Here is a 23,316-nt window from a genome sequence, read left to right on the forward strand (position 1 = left end):
TGATTCAGAATCTAATCCTCATTTTCTGCTCTGCTTCAGCTGCTACCTCATCCCATGAGAGGCTAGTCACTGAGGAATGTGGGAATGAGAGCTGATGTATTTCTGACATGTTTAATTTTAGATGATCTAAAGCATGGACAGTTCGTGTAGAATGTAGACAGAGTGCTGTGCACTTAGACATGGCCTTAGGAATCAAGAACTGCCCTTGCTTCTGGCTTTTCCTGAGGACCCGTGTTTTGACATTTGAAGCTAAGTAGAGTCTGCTAATTTCTGGTGACCCGGACAAAAGTTAAAACTGATTCAGTAGTTGATGGTGTTGCCTGTGTGATGTCCAAGACATTTATTTACACATACACAATGCAAATATAGCTTGCAGCTGGGATGGAAAGGATCTGGGGTGAAAAAACCTAGATTCCAATTCTGGTTCTGCTGTTTATTAACTGTGTGACCTTGGACAAACCACTCAATAACTCTGTGTCCCAATGTTCTCATCCATAAAATGGGTGTAATAATTTTAAAGGATTGTTGTGGGGATTAAAGAAGAAAATGTATAGGTGATGATTCTTAGCACAGTCCTTGGAATTTAGGTCAATTTCAATAGAATACATAATTCAGATCAAGCAGCAATTATTAAGCACCTCTGTGTACCAGGCACTGGGCTAGTTTCTAGGTCTAAGATAAATAAGACCTGGTTGCTGCTCTTAAGAAGCTAGTAGAGAAGTAGTAATTAACACTATGTAAATCTTTTTACTCAGTCTGAATCATGATGTTTCAAGATTCCAGCACTTGGTTTAGCCCAAAAGAAATCAGCAACATGAAGCTTTCTGCTGGATAATGTTTCTAGAATATCAAGTTTTTATGAGAAGTGGGTAGTGTGGCCATGTAGCATAACAAAAAGATAGACATGTGTTTATATGGACTCAGATACTCACCAATTGATACTATTAATACTGGCCAAGTTGGTCAATCTCTTTGAATCTCACTTTCTTTATTTGCAAAATATGGAGGCTAATACAGTGATAGGGTTATTGCAATGAGTAAACGTGAGAAGGTATATCGCACTCCTAGCACAGTCCCTGGCACAGGGTAGATACTCAATAAGTGGCAGAATTAATGAGAAAAAAACATATCCAAGAAGAGAACAGCTTTGTATTACACTCAGTTACATGCATGTTTCATGCCCCAGGTAAGCTACTGGATAGAAACTGTTTCTTCATCTTTAGCTTTCTTGTAGATGTCAAATAGGTGCCATGTTCTCAACAAATTTTGTTGAATTGTAACCTACAGGGAAGAGGCTATCCTGAGAAAAGGAAGGAGGGTAACTTTTATTGGCTGCTGTCCCCTTCCTATATATTCTCATTTGTTCCTTAAATTAAATAGAGATGATTACTTTCATGATTACAGGAGAGGAATTTAAGTCTTACAAAGGCTTACCCAAGCTACAGCCAAAATGGCAGAACGAGGACACCTCATCCTCAGTTCTTTAATTCTAGGGTCAGTTCTTTCCATAATCTTTTGCTATCTCTTACGGAAAAGCATTGAAAAGTCATATAAATAAGGATAATAAAGAAAATATTCCTCATGCACATTGAGATCCATGGACTTCTTTTAAAAAGACAAATTATGGGGCACCTGGGTGGCTCAGTCAGTTAAGCATCTGCCTTAGGCTCAGGTCATGATCTCAGGGTCCTGGGATCAAGCCCCACATCAAGCACCACATCAGGCTCCCTGCTCAGCTCCTCTCCCTCTGCCTGCCACTCCCCATGCTCCTACTCTCTCTCTCTATGTCAAATAAATAAAATCTTAAAAAAAAAAGACAAATTGTGGTTTGCAATGAATAGTAGGAAGACCTCAAATTCTCGAACTGCCAGTAGTCAGACAGGCTCTTGACTACAGGAAACACAAGATATGTTTTCAATAATTATGAGAATGGGATGCCTGGGTGGCTCAGTTGGTTATGCATCTGCCTTCAGCTCCAGTCACGATCCCAGGGTTCTGGAATTGAGTCCTGCATTGGGCTCCTTGCTTAGCTGGGAGCCTGCCTCTTCCTCTCTCTGCCACTCCCCCTGCTTGTGCTCACTCTCTCTGACAAATAAAAAAATAACATATATTTTTTAAAAAAGGTTAAAAAATAATAATTATGAGAATGGCCTTTTCCTAACAAGCACCTTTGCTGATTGACCATCAGTTTCAATTCCCTGACCAGGTTTCTCCTTTCTATGACTTCCAATTGCATTTTCTTTGTACCTCTTTGTTTGTTTGTTTGTTTTTAAAGACTTTATTTATTTAGTTGACAGAGAGAGAGACAGCCAGCGAGAGAGGGAACACAAGCAGGGGGAGTGGGAGAGGAAGAAGCAGGCTCATAGCGGAGGAGCCTGATGTGGGGCTCAATCCCATAACGCCGGGATCACGCCCTGAGCCGAAAGCAGACGCTTAACCGCTGTGCCACCCAGGCGCCCCTGTACCTCTTTGATGACTTTTATTTTCCTCTGACTTTTATGTGTGTGTCCCATCCTTTCTGCTAAATTGGAAACTTTTTGAGGAGAGAGACTGTATCCACATATCTGTAAACCAGTGTCTTTCACTCTATGAGATTTTAATACATTGAGTTACTGAATTGAACTAAATCAGAAGTTCTTTGCAGGGAAGGAGAGAGTATTCTTTCAATTAACATTTATGAAGGCCCAACCATATTTCAGATACTGCTTTGGTTGCTCGGTATACAGTTGTAAGCAAGACAGATAAAAATCTCTTTTCTTGTGGAGATTACAGTTGAAGTGGGAGAGAAAACAATAAACATGCGTCTCTCCCAGCATTTCCCCCATAATATCTTATATAACTAAATGTTTATTTACCTAGGAGTTTTGAGAGTGAATTAAGTGGAGAGAACATTGGATTAGGGGAAGAAGTATAAAGTACTTACCACACTGTCTTGTCCCCGTCTAGTTTATGCACTATTCTTCTGCATTAGACTCCCTCATGTTCAGGGAGGAATCTTACTCTCCTGAGTAATATCAGTGACTAGCCCAAAACTCTGGAACACAGAAAGGGCTTAATAATTCTGTGCTGAGTGAGCGGCGTCTGGTGGCTCAGTTAGTTAAGTATCCAGCTCTTGGTTTCAGCACAGATCATGATCTCAGGGTCATGAGATCGAGCCCCGTGTCCAGCTCAGTTCTCAGTTCAGACTCCGCTTGAGATTCTCTCCCTCTCCTCCCCCTCTATCCCTCCCCCCACTTGTGTGTGTGCATGTATGCGTGCTCTTTCTCTTAAAATAAATAAAATCTAAAAGAAAATAATTTTGTGCTGAATGATAGCATTGTTATTTAGTAACGCTGTGAACTTGGGCAAGTCTACTGGGTTCAGTTTTCTCACCAGTTAAATGGGGTGTTACTATCTATCCCATAGGGTTTTTTAAGGACTAAATGCTCCCCTTTGCTGCCTCTAAACCAAAGGGAAGGGAAACTACTCCTCCTTAAAAAAGCTTAGCTCCTTTAAGTCCTTGCCATTCCACTTTACCATCAGCTATTCTGCTTTGTTGTTGTTAACTACCTAATATCTGGGCATTAGCCCCAATTCTGTGGTGATTTAAGCTCCTAGCTCTCTTCTTTTACACTGTTTTCCTGTCATTATTCTGGGTGACCTCTACATGTCCTTGAACAATACTTTACAACTGTCTTGCTTCTCTATTTCTGGACCTCCTCATTCCCAATCTGTTCCTCTCCTCAGTCATCCATGCCTGTGGTCATACCTCAGTCTTTGCCCTCATCAATAACTATTTCACTTCCAAAACCTTGATTTCAGCTGTCTCATTTTTGATGACCACTTCTTACCCTTCTAGGTCACCTACTCCCACTCCAACACTTCCTTCACTTTAATAAGATCTACAATTCATTATTCTTTCCTCTCCTGTTCTTATTTCCTTTCTAATCCAAACTGGGTTTCATAGTCCAAAATTATAACCATACCGTTGGGTATTATTGTGAACTTAATTGTCCTTCTCTTCTTGTATTTAGCTCACTTTGTTAAATCCAGCTCTCTACACACTCTGAGCTTACTCCTGAACAGCTTGACATTGTTGAAGAAAAGCCAATACCTGGTCTGTTGATGGGTTTCACTTTAAATTTGTGACCATAAATCTTTTTTTAAGATTTATTTTGTTTAGTTGAGAGAGAGAGAGAGAGAGCGGGGGGGGGAGAGCAGTGAGGCAGAGGGAGAGGGAGAGAGAGTCTCAAGCAGACTCTGCACTGAGCACAGAGCCCAACTTGGGCTGATCTCAGAACCCTGAGATCACAAGCTGAGCAGAAACCAAGAGTCAGATGCTTAACTGACTGTGCCACCCAGGCGCCCCTGTGACCGTAAATCTTAAGTGGGCACACAATACTGACCAGCAATTCCACTCCACTTTTATTGCTTTCTCATTCCCTGAAATGACTCTTTCAAACCTTCCCCTCCTTTTTGTGCCATGTTTCTTTGGAAAAAATTCTAAGAACTAATTATTTATTGAGGGCTTAGTATGTACCAGATATTGTTCTAAAGCTTTTTACATGTATGAGCTCATTTAATCCTCAGAACAACCTGCTATTATTTTCCACATTTTAAAAATGGAGAAACTGAAGCACAGAAAAGTTAGGAAAGTTGCCTAAGGCCATATGGCTACTAAGTGATGGGCTTGAGGACTCAAACCCAGGTACTATGGCACCAGCGTCCACATTCTTAACCACTAATCTTTGAACCTCTTCTCAATTAAAAGCAGATAGAAACTGATTCATCTTTCTACCATCAAACTATAACCCATGGCATATAAACTCATACTCTCTGCTTTCCCTCTCGTTGCTATGGAGAAATATCCCTGCTCCTGGTTTCACTGGTGAATTTTGCCAAACATTCTAGGAAGAATTAATGCCAATCTTTCTCACACTCTTCCAAAAAATTGAAGAGGAAAGAACACTCCCAAACTCATTTTACAAGGACCGTGTTATCCTGATACCAAAGCCAGACAAGGATGCTACGAAATATTGGCTTCAGTTTCTCCATGATAAAAACCCTCAACAAATTGGGCATAGAAGGAGCGTACCTGAACATAATAAAGGCCATATATGACAAATCCATATTTCAGTGTTGAAAGGTTGAAAGCTTTCACTCTAAGATCAGGAACAAGACAAGGATATCTATTCTCACCACTCCTATTCACCATAGTACTGGAAGTCCTAGCCAGAGAAACCAGGGAAGAAAAATAAATAAAATGTATTTAAATTAGAAAGGAAGAAATCAATTTGTTTCTGTTTGCAGATGACATGATTTTATAAATAAAAAAAATTCTAAAGACTTCACCAAAAACCTTAGATCTAATCCACAAATTCAGTAAAGTTGTGGGATACAAAACCAATATCCAAAATCAGTACTGTCTCTACATGCAATGAATTATCTGAAAAAGAAATAAAGAAGACAATCCCACTTACAATAAAAGCACCAACAGCAATAAAATACTTAGGAAGAAATCTAAAACCAAGAAGGTGAAAGATCTATACTCTGAAAACTATAAGACAACATAAGAAATTGAAGAATATACAAATAAATGGAAAGATAATCTGTATTTGTGGATTGGAAGAATTAATGTTGTTAAAATGTCCATACTCTCCAAAGTCACCTATAGATTCAATGCAATCCCTATCAAGTTTCCAATGGCATTTTTTACAGATAGAAAAAAATCTTAAAATTTGTTTGGAAGTACAAAAGACCCTGAGTAGCCAAAGCAATCCTGAGAAAGGACCCTGAGATCATGACCTGAGCTGAAGGCAGATGCTTAACGGACTGAGGTACCCAGATGCCCCTATAATCATATAGACTTATGTATATAATTATGTTGTACACCTTAAACTTATCCAATGTTATATGTCAATTATATCTCAATAAAACTGGGAAAAAAGATAATGACAAGATTAAGCATGATCAATTTAATCTTCCTTTAGGTTTGCACCTAATGTGATTAGCTAGCAAATAGGTTCTCTGATTAGTTCCCTTGGTGATATTCCTTTTCCTAGAGTTTGTGTTATCACCAAAGAGAAGGGATTCACAACACAGACCTGAATAAAAATACTTTTTAAGTTCAAAAGAGAAATAAAAAACAAAGAAAACCTCTCCCTTGACCTCACCTCCACTTCTAGCTAATGTCCCACTTCTCAGCTCCCTTTTTAGCTCTTTCCCTCAGATTTTCATGTCTGGCTCTTTCTTACCCTTCACATCTTAATCTAAAGGCCATTGGCAGATCCCCCGCCCCCAAAATAAAGTGGCCACCCTCTGGCTTCCTATTACAACTTAAATTTTCTGCAAGGTTTTTTTGTTTGCCTGTTTGTTTTTTTGTTTTTTTAAATCAGTATTAGGTATTTTTCTTATTTACTTTTTTAGTTAGTATTTGCTTTTCATCACCAAATTTAAGCTTTTAGAACACAAGGAATCTATCTGCCTCCTTCACTGTTGCATTCCCAGGACCTCGAACAGGGCATAATATAGCAGGACAATATTTTCATTGTCCTTATAGGCTCTAAGTGACCTACCCATACTTCTCTGACCTTGTCTCCTACAACTTTCTCCCTGGCTCACTGTTCCACTGTAGAGAGCAAAATGGAGTCTCTCCTGCCAAGCAGGAGCCTGTGTCAAGCAATGACCCAAATAGTTAAAGGTACATCACCTATGAGATATCTCTGAGACCAGCATCAGCTGACACCCCAAAACTGATAACAAGCAGAACCAGAGGAGGTCTGCAGGGTCCCAGGACCAATTAAATGCCTTCAAAAAGGGGAGGATTTTTGCAGCAAACAGACTCTTCAGACATGACCTCTCTATGTCTGACCACTTAAAAAAGGCAACTGCTGCCAAAGCCTCGCTCAATTTGATCTCTGAACAGAACTGAGATCCTTCATTATATAATAAGCAGTAAGTGCTGAGAGTTGACCTGGACCAGACTGAGGTCTTATCTCAACTGTGCGCCCACAGACTGACTTTGCATTTGTTCCTGAACTTCCTACACCTTTCTGTAATCTTCTTTGTTGTGTGATTTGTCTTCTGTCCTGCTCTGTGTGCTGTGTGAGAAGCTAAGTTTAATCACATGGTGAAATGTCATTGAACTTGGAATCCTGAACCTGCTTTATAATTGTGATTAACTTTGCTTTGTGATTGAATAAAGCCGACATTGTGCAAAGACACAACTTGTGTATGCACTTCATAGTGTGCTAATGACATCTACTCACACTGAACTTACTGTTCCTTCAACACGCCAGGCTAAAGGTCTTTGCATTGTTATTCCTTCCCTTGCAAGGCTCTTCTCCCAGGTTCCCTCCTTCACTTTCTTTAGGTCTTTGCTCAAAAGTTACCTTCTCATTCAAGCCTTCTCCATTTGGGAATTTAAAATTGCATCTCCCACTTTCTGCCTTAATTTCTTTCCTTGCTTAATTTTTCTCCATAGCACTTACTAGTGTTTAATATACTACAGAATTTACTGTTTCTTTTATCGCCTGTTTCCCTCTACCCCTCGTGAAGTCTCTGCTGAATTCCGAAAGCCTTAGAGTACCTAAGACAAAATTGCAAGTATTTCTTAAACGAATGGATTTGTGAAATGAATGCATAAATGAGTATCAGATGTGAAATCTTTGGGACCTCTAAGGTATCATCATGGGTAATAAAATTATTTATGTTAATAATCTTAGCGGTATTCATGCTTGCATTCCTCACATCCCTGGGACCCACTTCGCACACAACAGACGCCTAGTGAAAGCTTGTTTGAGGTTGATAGCTGGGGGCGTGGGTAGGAGAGTTTAAGACTAGGAGCAGCTGCTGGCCCCACCCGGGCCCCGCCTGGTCCCGCCCCTTCCCGCGGCGGCCCCGCCCCACATGTGAATGCCTTATAGGCGAGTGACGTCAGGCCGTTTGTTGTCATTGGCGGCTCCCAAGATGGCGTCCATCATGGAAGGGCCGCTGAGTAAATGGACTAACGTGATGAAGGGCTGGCAGTACCGTTGGTTTGTGCTGGACTACAATGCAGGGCTGCTCTCCTATTATACGGTGAGACCTCCTAGGGCAAAGCTCCGAGCGCCTCGAGGGTCGCTATCCCGCGGGGGGGGGCGGCGGGCTTTTTGGTAGCCAGGTAGAGGTTGCCAAGCTGGGGGTGCCGCCGTACGAGAGGGTTCCCTCGTGAGGGGAGGTTTTACGTCCGGCATAGCCAATGAGGGTGAAGGAGAAGCTGGCGCAGCCAATAAGCAGGCAGTGTCTGTCTGATTTATGGGTTAGGGGCGAGCCGCGTTCCTCCTTTAGGGTCCTATTAAGCTGTGGTGGGATCCCCCGGGTGTAGCGGGTGAGGGTGGTCGTCGCCATGATTTAAAAGGTCAGGTTATGCAGTCCGTGTGGTCTCCCACCGTTGTCAGGGACTTGACATTGCCCCCCTCCCCCGACCCTGTAGACGGCCGCGCCCCTTAGCTTCCCTCCAGGGATTAAAGAACGCTGTTTTCTCCGAGCAGTGGTCACAAAAGCTTGGCCAGGTCCTAAGGTGACTGGCTCTCGGGCCACATGAAGGAGTCCGAAATCCCTCCTGTCTGCCCAAACTGAGTGTTTCTTTTATGGGACGCACTCCCCTATTCTGTGAGAGGCGAGCGTAACCGACGCCTTAACTTTTGAAGCCGAGGCTTTCTCACCTAGGCGTCTCGTTAGCGAAGACAGAATGGATAGTGCGGCGTCTCCTCAAAGTTGTATTCTGGGGAGGACTGAGTTTAGGGCTTCACTGTTGTTAAACGCGAACCAGTGGCCGTGGGCAAGTGCACGAATTGCCGTGAATCTTAACGTTCTGACTATCCGTTCCACCCCTACCGCATTAGAAATAGAAGGTGGGTGGTATTAGAGGAATTACTTACAAAGGACTCTGAATAGTGTATAGTTAATAATAGCCAATGAGAGGGAAGAAACCACTTAAAAGGACAAAATAGAATTCCCTGAAGGCTTCAGAAAATTATGAAATAAGAAAAATCATCATTATAGAAGATGAGAGAAGTGGGCGCACTAGTATTTATTTGTTCATTTAAAAAATATTTCTTCAACTCCCACTATATGTTAATTATTATTGTTTTGGGCTAGGTGTGTGTGGGTGTGTGTGTGCACATATGTGTGCATGTGAGCAAGAATCAGCAGAGATCAAGATATTCACCATTCTTTTTCTATGGAGCTTATATGCTTGTTTAGTGGTTCCCTTAATTCATTCCACTCACAATAACTATGCAAGGTATTTGTTATTCTCATTTTATAGTTTTGGAATCTGAGGCTCCAGGCTTTTAAGTTAATTTGCTCAAGATCACAGAGCTAGCAGTAAGTGGTGTAATCAGGATTCCAGATTCCTGGCTTTCTATTTTCACTGCACTTATCTGCAGGGAGAAAAAAGTGCAAGCCGTGAGTTACTAAAGGCTAGTAAAAAAAATCTAACTTTCAACATCCTTTAACTGTCAACATCCTTTCTCTACATGATTTTTAAAGGGAGAAAAAGACCAAACCTGAATGAGATTTAAACCCATCGTTCAAGATTATCTTTAGGTAGGCATGAAAGAGAGGAAACTGAACATTATTATATCCTGGAAACTCTGGAATTACAAAATCCTGTGGCTCAAATAAACAAAGAGTTAATGTTGGGTTTCAGTAGATGTGATAATCAGAAATTCCCACGGACCCTTTCCAGCCTATTCAAGGGAGAGTAATTTCAGTAATTGGCACGATGGAATTAAGTATACTCTACAAATCCCAGATTTGTATTGGTCTAAATCTAGGGCCATAGTGGAGAGGCCCCAAACTGGGGTTCTTAGGCGCTCCTAGCCTGGATAGAATCTTCCTTTATCCTGTTTTGTTTTGTTTTTTTCCTTTAGTGGATCCTTTTTCTGCCTCCTTGCCCTTTTAGTTTTTGAATACCTTGATAAATCTCTCCTTGCCTGATTAACTAAATACAGGTTTTTCATATACTTCTCCTCCCTCCCATCCCCCAATACCTAATATCTCCCTTCTGAGACCAGACTTTATAAAACATCATCCTTGCCAGCTGAAGGAGGTATCATATTTCTCACTAATAGCTATTTAGAAGTCTTTTTTTTCCTTCCTTTTCTAGTTCTTTGGTATTAAAGCATTTGCTTATAGAGAAACAGCAGGGCAATATTATAAAGTAAAATGATCTTGTGAAAATAAAATGATATGTAATCCCAAATTAGAGGAGGTCCAGCAAAGATGAGGATAGCTATTCACTTAAAGACAAAGGAGGCACATTAAACATTGGCAAGGACTTATGTATACGTGGGTATTGTTTTAGTACATTAGGTTTCAGAGGCTTAGAAGGTACAGTTTAGTGATTTGTGTAGGGCTAATAACTTGGATCTACATCTTCCGGAAAGAGTATCTGAATTAGTTACATTAGCCTTTTAGCAGAATAATAAATAGCAAGTCACTCTGTCCCTTGTTTCTAAAATCACTTAGGCTCTGGTCTGGCTTTGTGGTTGGAGATGTATTCCAGGGTGGCCATGAAAACCCAACTAAAGTAGATTGTTCTTGCTTTAGAGTTTATGCCTGTACTGAAAACTGATATTGGGATAATCTCAGAGTAGGCTTAGAATCACCGGGATTGCCATGAACTGAATAGATTCACCTAAACGTCATCTCAGCCTGGATCTTTTTCTCTGGGCCTAGGGCCCGTCCTAGACCTGTTCTCTGGGAATGAATGGCCTTTTTACTTTATCTTTCTTTTATTTTCATACTCTGTGGATTTTCAGTTTTTGAAAAGAAGAGCTTCATATAATATTGTTGTGCCCAATACAAGAAGAGAGAAACGGATTGTCTTTTTTAGGAAAGTAGATTTATTTTTTATTATTTTTAAAAGATTTTATTTATTTATTTGACAGAGAGAGACAGCCAGCAAGAGAGGGAACACAAGCAGGGGGAGCGGGAGAGGAAGAAGCAGGCTCCCAGCAGAGCATGGAGCCCGATGTGGGGCTCAATCCCAGGACCCTGGGATCACGCCCTGAGCCGAAGGCAGACACTTAACGACTGAGCCACCCAGGCGCCCCAGGAAAGTAGATTTAGGCAGTCTTTTCAGCTCTAGTTCAGTGTTTTAATTATTAGAAACAATATAATGTAGTTCATTCAGCAAGGATTTATTTAGGGCCAACTTTGTAATAGGCGTTGTATTATATATGATGGTGGTACAGAATGAAGGGAAGAGAGTCCCTTCTACCTAGGGGCTCACAGCCTAGCAGCAGATACCTAAACATAATTTCAAAACAATATGATAAATTTCAAAACAATATGACAAATTCTACAACAGAAATAAGAATAGAGTGCTGTGGGAACATTGCCTGGAAAAGGCAAGGGAGACATTTGAGCTGAGATTTATAGGGTAAAGGAAGAAGAGAAGAAGAGTATTTCAGGCAATGGGAATATGCACAAAATGGGAATCTTGAGAACATAAAGGTGCATTAAGAAGATACTGAGGACTTCTGAGCAGCTCTAGTGTAAAGATGTATATGGGAGATAGCAGGATACTGAGTCCAGAAGGCATTTGGAGCCATAGGTCAGGCATGGAAATGAAGATCTGTTAGATTATAGCATATAAGTAATTAGTTCATTAGATTAGATACCTGGGAAGGGCTAAGGTATAAATTTGGGAACACCGTGTGAACAGCCAACCATTTATGTGAATCATGATCACAAAGGAAGGTGAGAAAGGAAGGAAAATTGAGGGAGTTAATAGATAAATGAAGAATTGGAAGGTTAGAAAGTTATTGAAGGTCATGCCTTTTGTAAATTTATCAAGTGTTTATTGAGAACCTGCTGTGTGTTGGGGTGCCTGGGTGGCTCAGTCGGTTGAGCGTCTGCCTTTGGCTCAGGTCATGATCCCAAAGTCCTGGGATTGAGCCCCGTGTCGGGCTCCTTGCTGGGAGGGGAGTCTGTTTCTCCCTCTCCCTCTGCCTGCCCCTCCCCCTGCTTGTTGCTTTCTCTCTCTGTCAAATAAATAAATAAAAATCTTAAAAAAAAAAAAAAAGAACCTGCTGTGTGCCAGAAGGAGGCATTAAAATGGCAAATACAATGGAAATAATCCATGCTTCATGATACCTAGAGTCTCCTGGGGGATACAGCAAGTAAGAGCTGTGATCAGGGAAGTATAGGATGCTTGGGGTGTATGTAGGTAGGTTACCTGACTCAGTCTTGGAAGGTCAGGAAAAGTTTCCTAGAAAAAAACAGGTTTGCTGGGGCGCCTGGGTGGCTCAGTCGTTAAGTGTCTGCCTTCGGCTCAGGACGTGATCCTGGCGTTATGGGATCGAGCCCCACATCAGGCTCCTCTGCTGGGAGCCTGCTTCTTCTCCCACTCTCCCTGCTTGTGTCCCCTGTCTCTCTGGCTGTCTCTCTCTCTGTCAAATAAATAAATAAAATCTTAAAAAAAACACAAAAACAAAACAGGTTTGCTATGACCTGAATGAGGTTAGCTATGTGAGCAGAGAGAGATAACTGCTTGAGATAGAGGGAATAAATATTTTTGGAGGAGACAAGAGTAAGGAGTTTGACAGTCCTGGAGTTTGGGCTGTGAGATGGACAGTAGTGAGATGAGCTGGAGAGGTAGGCAGGGGCCAGATAATGAAAGGCTTTCTTGGTAAACCATGCTAAGGAATTTGAACTTTACCCCCAGTGGAAATCATTAAGTGTTGTTAAGTACTTTTTATTACAGAAAAATTTTTATTATAGAAAATTTGAAACATATATAGAAGAGGATAGTAGGGGCGTCTGGGTGGCACAGTTGTTAAGCGTCTGCCTTCGGCTCAGGGCGTGATCCCAGCGTTCTGGGATCGAGCCCCGCATCAGGCTTCTTCTCTGGGAGCCTGCTTCTTCCTCTCCCACTCCCCCTGCCTGTGTTCCCTCTCTCGCTGGCTGTCTCTCTCTGTCAAATAAATAAATAAAATCTTCAAAAAAAAAAAAAAAAAAGAAGATAGTAAAATGAATTCTTGTCATCCAGCTTGTACAGTTATCAACATATGGCCAATTTAGTTTTGTTAATACTTCCACCAACTCCTTCCTTTCCCACTGGTTCATTGTAAAGCAGATTCGAGATACTATATCCTTTCATTTGTGAATATTACAGATGTATTACTAAAAGTTAAGATCTCTCTCTTTTAAAAAATGTTATCACAATAGCATTATTACAACCAAGTATTATTATTAGTAATAATTTACTAATATAAAATACGTAGTCAGTGTTCAGTTTCCTTGATTGTCTCAAACATCTCTCCCTCACCAGTTGGTTTGATTCAGGATTCCAGTTCCATTTCTTTCTTTTTTCTTGTTTGTTGAAGAAACCAGATCATTTATTCTGTAGAATTTTCTACATTTTGGATTTCACTGGCAATGTTTTTGTGGTATGTTTAAACATGTTCTTTTGTTGTCTGTATTTCCTACAATATAGGAACTGTATAAACTGATCATTAGAGCTAGAAACTTAATCAAATTCAGGGTTTTTTTTCTTTTGGGCAAGAATTCTTCATAGGTGAAACATTACATCAAGTGGCACATGATGTCTGGTTGTCTCTATGATTTTAAAATTGATCAGGAGGTGCAGGTAAAATTTGTATTCTTTAAAGAAGACCATCATTATGGAGAAATTATCAGGTCATATCGACAGGACTTAGTGATTGGATATGAGTGAAAGGGGAGGAGTCATCTAATGAAATGCAGGTTTTTGGTTTTACATGGATGAATGATGGTAGGAAGAACAGGTTGAGGGAGAGTTGCTTTGGGACATGTTGAAATTGATATAAAGATGTCTGGTAGTCCAGAATTGAGGAAAAAATCTGGTTACAGATACATATTAGCTTTAAATATGGAGAATTGAGAGAATAATGAGGATGCTGAGAAACATCATTGGATTAGTTATTGCTTTGTAATCAATTACCCCAATACTTAGCAATTTAAAACAACAAACATTGTCATAGTTTCTGTGGCTCAGAACTTTGGGAGTGACTTAGCTGGGTGCTTCCAGCTCAGGGTCTCGAGAAGTTGCAGTCAAGACATTGGTTAGGGTTGCAGTCCTGTGAAAGGCTTGACTGCAAGAGTTGGAGGATTTGCTTCCAGGATGACTCACTCACACAGCAGTTGGCACAAGGCCTCAGTTCCTTGCTGGGTGTTGGAATATGAGCTCAGTTCCTCACCAGCTGACCTCTCCATTGCGCTAGACTAATGTCATTATGATAGGCTTTATGGCTTCACCCAGAGGGAGAAATCAAAGTGAAAGCAAGGAGGTAGCTGCAGTGCCTTTTATATCATAGTTTGCGAACATCACTTCTGCCTTATGCTGTTCATTAGAAATACATCATAGTTTAGCTCATGTTCATGGGGATGGGAATTTCCGGCATCGGGAGGGGAATTAGGCCCTACCCTTTGAAAGGAGTGTCAAAGATTTTGTGGACAGATTTTTAAACCAGAGTCATGTTCAAGGGATTGGCAGAGAAAAAAGCCTGCACAGGAGAGTGACAAGGGACAGCCAGAGATATAAGAGAAAAACCAGAAGAACGTGGCAGTCAAGGTGGGAATAGTGAGTTGGCTTGAATACTGTTGAGAGGACTGAATAGGTGAAGACTAAAAATATCTACTGGATTGATACATTTGGATATCATTGATGCCCTTAGTGAGATCAGTCTGTGGGGTGGTAGGTATGGAAGAAAGGCAGATTGGAGTGGTTAAAAACTAAGGTGTAAGAAGTAGAAAAAGTGAGTGTAGATTGCTCAAGATGTTTTATTGTGAAAGAGGCAGAGAAGGATATGGAATAAGGGGTAGGGCTTCTAAGGTAGGATTTTGCTTAAATGTTGTAGGGACAGGAATCAACATCCATGTTAAAAATGAGGGTAGAGTTAGGACTTGAGTATAGTAAAAGATTTAGATCAATGGCCTTGGGACTTGGAAAAAAGGAATAGCTAGGGACACATTAAAGGTTAATCAGGTTGTTTGAGGAACTAGTTGAGATGATAAAATAAGATTTGTTTCATCATTACCCCAAAATGTTTAACTCTCTTTATATTGTTTTTGTAACATTTTGGAGAGAAGGTTAGAAACAGTGAATTAGTAAGTTCATTAGAAAAATCATATGTTCTTCACTATTACATGTTGCCTGGGAAAGACTTATAATGATTTTGCATTTCAGAACTACTGGTAGTTAGGGGCTCTGGGTGGCTCAGTCAGTTAAGTGGGGAGTCAGCTTCTCCCTCCCCCTGCTCTTGCGCTCTCACTCTTGCGTGCTCTCTCTCTCTTCCTCTCAAATAAATAAATCAAAAATTAAAAAAAAAAGGAATCACTGGTAGTTGAAACACGTGTGTTATTTGGCAGTCCTCAGCAACGTTTGGAAGATGATCAAAAAGTTTGGGGGCTCCTGGGTGGCTCAGTCGTTAGGCGTCTGCCTTCGGCTCAGGGCGTGATCCTGGAGTTCTGGGATCGAGCCCCACGTCAGGCTCTTCCACTGGGAGCCTGCTGCTTTCTCTCCCACTCCTCCTGCTTGTGTTCCCTTTCTCGCTGGCTGTCTCTCTCTCTGTCCAATGAATAAATAAAATCTTTAAAAAAAATTTTTTGAAGAGCTTAAATATATGTATTTTTCTTGCAAAGATGTAAAAGAGGTAGTTTCAGATTCTCCCAGAAAGATACCAGCACCACTCCCATCAAACAGTTAAAGTGAATTTATACTTTTCTAAATAAACTGTTCTTGACAGTTTTATTAAGTTTAAATGGTATGTATTAGAAGTCCAAAACTAATAAACTAGCTTTTGCATTGTAAAAGGAATAAAAGAAAAATTGTATTTAATTTAAATGTCCTAAAAAGAAAACAAAGGAAGCTTCTAAAATGGTGAGAAGTATCAGTGGGAAGAAGTATATGGAAATTCTGTATTGTTTGCTTTCTTGAATACTCTAGTCAGCCTTGATTTTTCCATTTCAATACCCTTGAAACTTGCTCATACAATTCTTTGGGCATTTAATCATTTTATATTTGTTATCATTAACTAGCCATATCTATAGTACATTCTTCGTCTGTACAACAAGTTTGTAAACTCCTCAATGGCAGTACTGAGCATTATGATCTTCAAGTCCTAGTGGCACATTGTTCTTGTAGAGAATGGAATGTCCAAGGCCCTTGAAACTTGGTTTAGAGATGAGATTCAGAAGGCTGTTCCGAATTGTGTTTTACACAGCCTTGTAAGTTTTGCAGAATATACTAATAACAAATATGTACGTTTCCATGGTTTATGTAAAACATGATTGAGCTTATATCAACAACAGTGGCTTTTGTTTAATTATCCAGAGCCTGTAGAACTGTGTGGGATCTTTTGCTTAGTGTGTTGAATCAAACAAGCAGTCAGCTCTCGCTTCTGTTGCAAGCAGTTTTGTTGATGGTAATAATTTGTGGAAGGACGGAAAATAGGTTGTTCTTAAATATGCCACTCCTATATGTGGCAGTTGTCATAGGATCAGATTTTCAAATACTTCCAAATAAATACAAATAATTCCAGTCAAAGCCAGGACGATGCACAAGTGATTTAGATTAAGGATTTATTCCTTTTTTTTTTTTTTTTTAGATTTATTTATTTATTTGACAGAGACAGCAAGAGAGGGAACACAAGCAAGGGGAGTGTGAGAGGGAGAAGCAGGCTTCCTGCCGGGCTTGATCCCAGGACCCTGGGATAATGACCCGAGCGGATTTTATCATGAAGGATTCTCTTGGAGTAGGTCTTTAAAAAAGGAACTTTACTTTTTCTTGTAAAAGTTAAGTTTACAAGGTACCTGGAATCATACAAGTGGAATTTTATTCAAAGGAGGTGTTTTGACATGTTCATAATTAATTTTTTCCCATTCCCATGACAATGTTAAGATTATTATGAAAGTCAGTTTTTTGTTTCCTTGAGTTTTGTTCACATTAGGCCTTCATGCTAAGATTGTCTATTTATTTCATTTCTTGTATTTTATTTTAGCATTCCTGCTATAGCACAGATGGGTAGATAAAATATTGGGTGAATATTTGCTTTGTCGCTTTGGCAGCTTTCTTTACATTCTCTCAACTCTTTCTCTTTCCACCATCATTCAGAGAAGGTGCCATGCTTCGCAGAGACAATGGAGTATATTTAGTGGGAACACTCTTAACATCTTGTACCCACACTTACTAGTATACCTGCTTTCCTGACAACCTTTGCCTGCATCCTTCCCCATCAGAGTAGGAGGAGGTAATCCTTGGGTATTCTGGATTCCATCTGCACACAAATTTTCAAGGACCCCAGTCTATAGATTCTCTTCTGCTTTCTCTACTCCCTTTTTCTCATGTATCTTAAACTTCTTTCTATGTATGGACTTTTGTGGTTTGTTTAAGAATATTTATTTTGTGATACAGCAACTAAACATCTTTGTTGTAACAATTTCATGTGGAAATTTTTAGGAAATCTTTGGGTTGCTTTTTTCTTTTTTCGTGTGTTTTAACAGTTTTATTCAGGTAATAATTCACATGCCATCTATTTGAAGGATACAATTAAATGGTTTTTAGTATATTCACAGAATTGTTTTACTGTCTCCACAATCAATTTTAGAAAACTTTCATCACCCCTAAAAGAAACACTGTTTCCATTACATTATTACCAGTATTTCACTCACAGCCTAGGCAACCATTAATCTACTCTTGGTACCTATAGATTTGCCTGTTTTGTACATTTCATATAAATAGAATCATATTATAAAAGTGTTCATTAAATAATTCTAATATGGCTTCTTTCATTTAGCATAATGTTTTCAAGATTCATCCATATTATAGCACATATCAGTCAGTACTTTTTACTGCTGAATATTCTGTTGTATGAGTATTACACATTTGTATTTATCCATTAGTTAATGGACATTTGTGTTGTTTCCATTTTTGGGGGGTATTGTGACTAATGCTATTATGAACATTTGCGTACAGAAGTTTTGGTGTGCACGTATGTTTTCATGTCTCTTAGATATACATAGGAGTAGAATTGCTGGGTCATATGGTGACTCTGTTTAACCTTTTGAGGAATTGCCAGACTTTTTCTAAAGCAGCAGCACCATTTTACATCCCACCAGAGGTATAAGGGTTCCAATTTCTCTACATCTTTGCCAATATTGTTATTATCTGTTGTTTGATTACAGCCATCCTAAGTGGGTGTGAAGTAGTATGTTGTTATGGTTTTGATTTGTGTTTCTCTGATGGCTGCTGATGTTGAGCATCTTTTCATATGATTATTGGCCATTTGTATATCTTTTCTAGAGAAATATCTATTCAGATCCTTTGCTAATTTTTCTTTTTTAATTTTTCTCTTATTTTTCTAGAGAGAGTGAGAGCAGGGGGGTGGGGGCGCAAGGGGCAGAGGGAGAGGAAAAGAGAATCATAAGTAGGCTCTACCCCCAGCACAGAGGTGGAGGTGGGGCTCGATCTTACGACCCTGAGATCATGACCTGAGCCCAAATCAAGAGTTGGATGCTTAACCAGCTGAGCCACTTAGGTGCCCCCAGATCCTGTGCTAATTTTTAAATTGTATTTGTCTTTTTTGAGTCGTAAGACTTTTTAAATATATTCTAGGTACGTGATTTTCAAATATTTTCTCTCTGTGGGTTGCCTTTTTACTTTCTTTTTTTCTTTTTAAGATTTTATTTATTTGAGAGAAAGTAAGAAAGAAAGAGTGAGAGCATGAGTGCATGAGCAGGTGGGAGAGGCAGAGGGAGAAGCAGATTCCCCGCTAAGTAGGGAGCCCGCCTTGATCCCAGGACCCCAGTGATCATGATGAGTGCAAAGCAGCTGCTTAACCAGCTGAGCCACCCTGTCTTTCTACTGTCTTAAAGTGTTTTTTGAAGCACGAAATTTTCAAATTTGATTATGTCTGATTTATCTTTTGTTGCTTGGCTTTTGGTGACATAAAACCATTGCTTAATCTAAGGTCACACAGTTTTATGCCTGCTTTCTTCTAAGAGTTTAAAGTTTAAGCTCTTGTTTAGGTCTTTGATACATTTTGAATTAATTTTGTATATGGTGTGAGCTAAGGATCACATTCTTTCTCTTAAATTTTGTATTTTTTATTCTTTCGTATGTGTCTATCCAATTATTCTAGCACCATATATTGGAAAGACTGTCTTGGCACCCTTGTTGAAAATCAGTTGACCATAAACTTGAGGGTTTATTTCTGGACTCTTAATTCTACTCCATTGATCTTTATGTCTCTCCTTATGTCAGTGTCATACTGTTTTAATTATTATACCTTTCTAATAAGTTTTGAAATTAGGAAGTATGTCTTTCAGCCTTTTTCTTTCTTTTTTTTTTTTTAAGATTGTTTTGGCTATTTTGGGTCCTTCGAATTTCCGTATGAATTTTAGGACCGACTGACTTTTTCATTAACAAATTAACGTGGTCGTATTTCTCCCAAGTTGAGAAATGTCTTTGCTCATTCTGTGTCTCCCTGGAAATACCATTGTGACCTCTCTTCTTAAACCTGTGGAAAGAGTTTTCTACACTGTTTGTATCCATCCATCTTACATTTACTCTGTAGCAGTCTTTACGTACAGATTTTACTGAAAATCCTAGCAAAGGTCTCTCATGATAGTTTTGTTGCTAAGCCCGATGGGTACTTTTTCCTTTTTTACACTTAATTATAATAGCACTGTCTGCAGAATTTGGCGACATTTATTCCTCTTTTTTTAAAGCTTTAAAACAATGGTTTTATTGTTCTTGAAGAGATGACACCCTTAATTTTAAGAAATTGAAACAGTACTGAAAAACATATACAGTAGAAGGAAGAAAAGTCCCATCTGAAATTCCTCTGTGTTTTGGAGAATAGTTTTCCTAAAAACTGTTAAAGCTTAAATATACATGTATATATACTTTATATAACTAGATCACCTTCTGCATGATATTCTACAACTTAATAACATTTTATTAAAATTTTTCCATATAATTTAGTGTTGCATTTCTTCAAGTAGCAAAGTGGACAAAGGCTAGCATTTCTCCTTCATCCTTGCTTAATGAGATCTCGGTTATCTGGCTTTGGGAGATTAAGATTCCTATGCTGTTTGTGATGCTGGAAGAGAAGTTACAATAATAGGCATTATAATAGTTCTACTTAGTTGGATAATTCTCAGTTTACTTAGTTAAGGCAGTTTATGAAGAACATCCATAGGTAAAAGGCTCCACTTTTTTTTTTTTTAAGATTTTATTTATTCATTTGAGAGAGAGACAGCCAGCGAGAGAGGGAACCACAAGCAGGGAGAGTGGGAGAAGAAGAAGCAGGCTCCCAGTGGAGGAGAAAGGCTCCACTTTTTAATGACGGAGTGGCAAAGTTTTAGAAGAGCTTGCGGGGTGAGAGATATTATTGTAGGCCATTGTTGGAAAATACAATCTGCCACAAGCATCTCCTAGATGTTAATCATTGTTCTACGTATTTTCTAATATTGTCAAGTATATCACCTCATAAGCCTCTCAACATCTCCCATTTTTTTCTTGCTACCATGGTATCATATAAACCACCATCATGTCTCACTTGATCTGTTGCAAAAACCTCATACCTGTTCTGTTTCCATTTTTGCTCTCTAAAATGCATTTTCTATCAGCCCAAGTGATCTTAAAAAAAGAAGAAGAAGAAGAACAAAAGATCATGTTATTTCCCTGCTTAAAATTCTAGTGACTTCAGGAAAAAATCCAGACTATTATGACTTAATACGTGCTTGGTTATCTGCCTCCATTTATTTTTCTGTAGTGCTACTCCTTTTGCTCACCACTCTTTATCCACTGTAGATTTTTTTTTTTTTCTGTTCCTAGAGCACCTGAAACTTGTTCCCGCCTCAGGGCCTTTGCATAGTTTTCTGACTTCTCAGACTGCTATTACTCCTGGTCTGTAGCATGGCTGATTCCTTCTTGTCTTCGTTCAGATGTCGCTGCTCAGAGAAGCCTTTCCATAACAGCCCATCTAAAGTAGACCTCACTGGTAGTCACTATCACAGTGATCTTGTTTTATTTTTTCATGGTGTTTATTGTTAGCTGCTGAAATTATTTTTTCTTGTTTACTGTCTGTTTCTCTCCTTTGAAGTATAAACTCCATGAGAACAGAAACTTCATTATATTATCTCTAGCCTCTAGAGCAGTAGCTAGCATTTAGTGAGTGTTCAGCAAATATGGAATGAGCAATAGTGTGAAGCAGTTGATACTATTTCCTATACACATGAAGAAATTAAGACTTAAGAAATCACATAATGGTTTCTATGTGTGTGATCAAGTTTTCTCACTCCAAATAGAATGTTCTTTTTGTCAGAGGATATTGAATTGCATTAGCAGTAACTTTTATTTTTAAGATTTATTTATTTATTTGAGAGAAAGAGAGAGCATGAGCAGGAAGGGCAAAAGGAGAGGGATAGAGAATCTCAAGCAGATTCTGATGTGGTCAGGATCTCACACCCTGAGATTAAGACCTGAGCCTAAACCAAGAGTCAGATGCTTAACTGACTGCACCACCTAGGTGCCCCAGCAGTAATATTTTAAAATGGTCATAAACTGAAGTTATTACTGGTCTGTTGACAGGTAATAATTTACATCATTATCACAATGAAATAAGCTTTCTGCAAAGATCCTTCTAAAATGCTAACTGCATTGATTAATCATTAAAAAATACTGAATCTTTTTACATCTAAGATACAAGGTAGGGACTTAGATCATCCCTATTGAAATGCCAAGGATAAACAAAAGACTCTTCTTCCTATTGCAGCTCACTGCAAGCCTACTAGATGGGGAGAAGAGGGTAGGAGCAGATACTAAACTTTAGAATTTATTGAGTGATGAGTATGTTATATTCACAAGACATGAGAGTAGAAAGGTAGTGGCAAATATCTTGAGGGTAATTCTACTTTAAAATTGTAGTCACCCAGAAGAGGAGTAAGTGTAAATTTCTAATAGGTGACATCCTGCATGACTGACCCATCATTTTGTGCTTGCATATTCACTCTTCTTCCTTCTTCCCTTTTTTTTTTCCTTTTTAAGAAACCCGAAGTAAAATTAGACCTGACAAAGAATGAGGGCTTTTAAATTGCTTTTTAAAAAAAGTTTTTCCCCCTGATAGTGAAAGTAAAGTTTGTTTATTGTAGATCATTAACTTCTCAAGAACTTGAACACTTCTTAAGCCCTTAGCCATAGCTCTTGAATTCCTGGGAATCATTTTTACCAGTTTCTTCGCAAAAATTTGTTCTGAGTTCCAGTCACCAGACTTGAACAAGGAGCTTTTGGAGCATGTCCCCATTCTAAATTGAAGCTGAGGATGAGTCTTAGAATTAGGACTAAGAATCCAAAATACTGTGGTTCTATTGTTCATGCTAACTAAATTATTTTGTGTGTTGTACAAATTTTCCCATCTTTAAATTTTCATAATGTTCTTCTTACTGTTTGTCTTTTCATGACCTTATTACTTTGGGCCCTGACTTAGTCTTTTCCAAATAAGGAAAAACATCCCTGTGCAATTTTTGTTAGAGAAGTGAAGTTGAAAGATTATAATGGATTATCACTGCATAGGAAGTACTAATATACAACACAAACCACCTGGAGTTTAACATGCAGGATTCCATCATTGCCTTCGTTGTTTTTTGTGAAATAACATTAGTCATTATTTAGCATTCTGGGCGGTAGTTGAGAAGCACAGCAAAAATGGAAAATTTACATTCATGTCCATATATATTAACATCCTTTAAGTAATTTGCACAATTTAGGCTACTATTTAGTATTTAATGTTTAACTTTAGAAAGGATGTGAAAACTGTAAGTTGTCATAGCTGTACTTAATTAAACCCTGTGAAAGTGTTTCTCTCCACTGATCCTGTTGGCTTGAAATTCTGACTTAAAGATAAAATTGTCTTTTTTAAGAAATAGTGAAAGACCTGGGACTTTAAATGCAGTAGGTCACTAGATCAAAATATAAGCCCACAGGGGCGCCTGGGTGGCTCAGTCAGTTAAGTGTCGGACTCTTGACCTTGGCTCAGGACTTGATCTCGGAGTTGTGAGTTCAACCCCCGCATTGAGCTCCACGCTGGACAGAATATCTACTTATATGCATACACACACACACACACACACACCCACAGACCCACAAACCTTTACCTATAATTTTGAAATCCCTTAATCTCTGAATTCCAGAGGTTTTTTCCCTAACTTTATTATATTCTCATTTGGAAATAAAGCCTGTCTTGAACTGTGTGGCTGTTTATGGTCTTTTTCATAGTTAGTGTAAATATATGTTGTACTACA

At 39.1% G+C, this 23,316-nt stretch overlaps 1 protein-coding gene across 4 annotated transcripts in view; it reads left to right on the forward strand.

Moving 5' to 3' along the window:
• The first annotated feature begins 7,893 nt into the window (after nucleotides 1-7,893).
• Nucleotides 7,894-23,316, forward strand: part of OSBPL9 (oxysterol binding protein like 9) — a 175,925-nt gene continuing 160,502 nt past the window's right edge. For 2 of the 4 annotated variants that reach the window (XM_045799562.2, XM_045799563.2), the window contains exon 1: nucleotides 7,894-8,058. In XM_045799562.2, the coding sequence (XP_045655518.2) occupies nucleotides 7,894-8,058 (165 nt within the window). The remainder of the gene's footprint in view (nucleotides 8,059-23,316) is intronic. The other 2 variants (XM_045799560.2, XM_045799561.2) reach the window with 1 other exon arrangement.

This window comes from Ursus americanus, chromosome 12 (genome assembly GCF_024610735.1).
Source record: "Ursus americanus isolate L20-20 chromosome 12, mUrsAme1.1.p, whole genome shotgun sequence".
NCBI classification, from domain to species: domain Eukaryota; kingdom Metazoa; phylum Chordata; class Mammalia; order Carnivora; family Ursidae; genus Ursus; species Ursus americanus.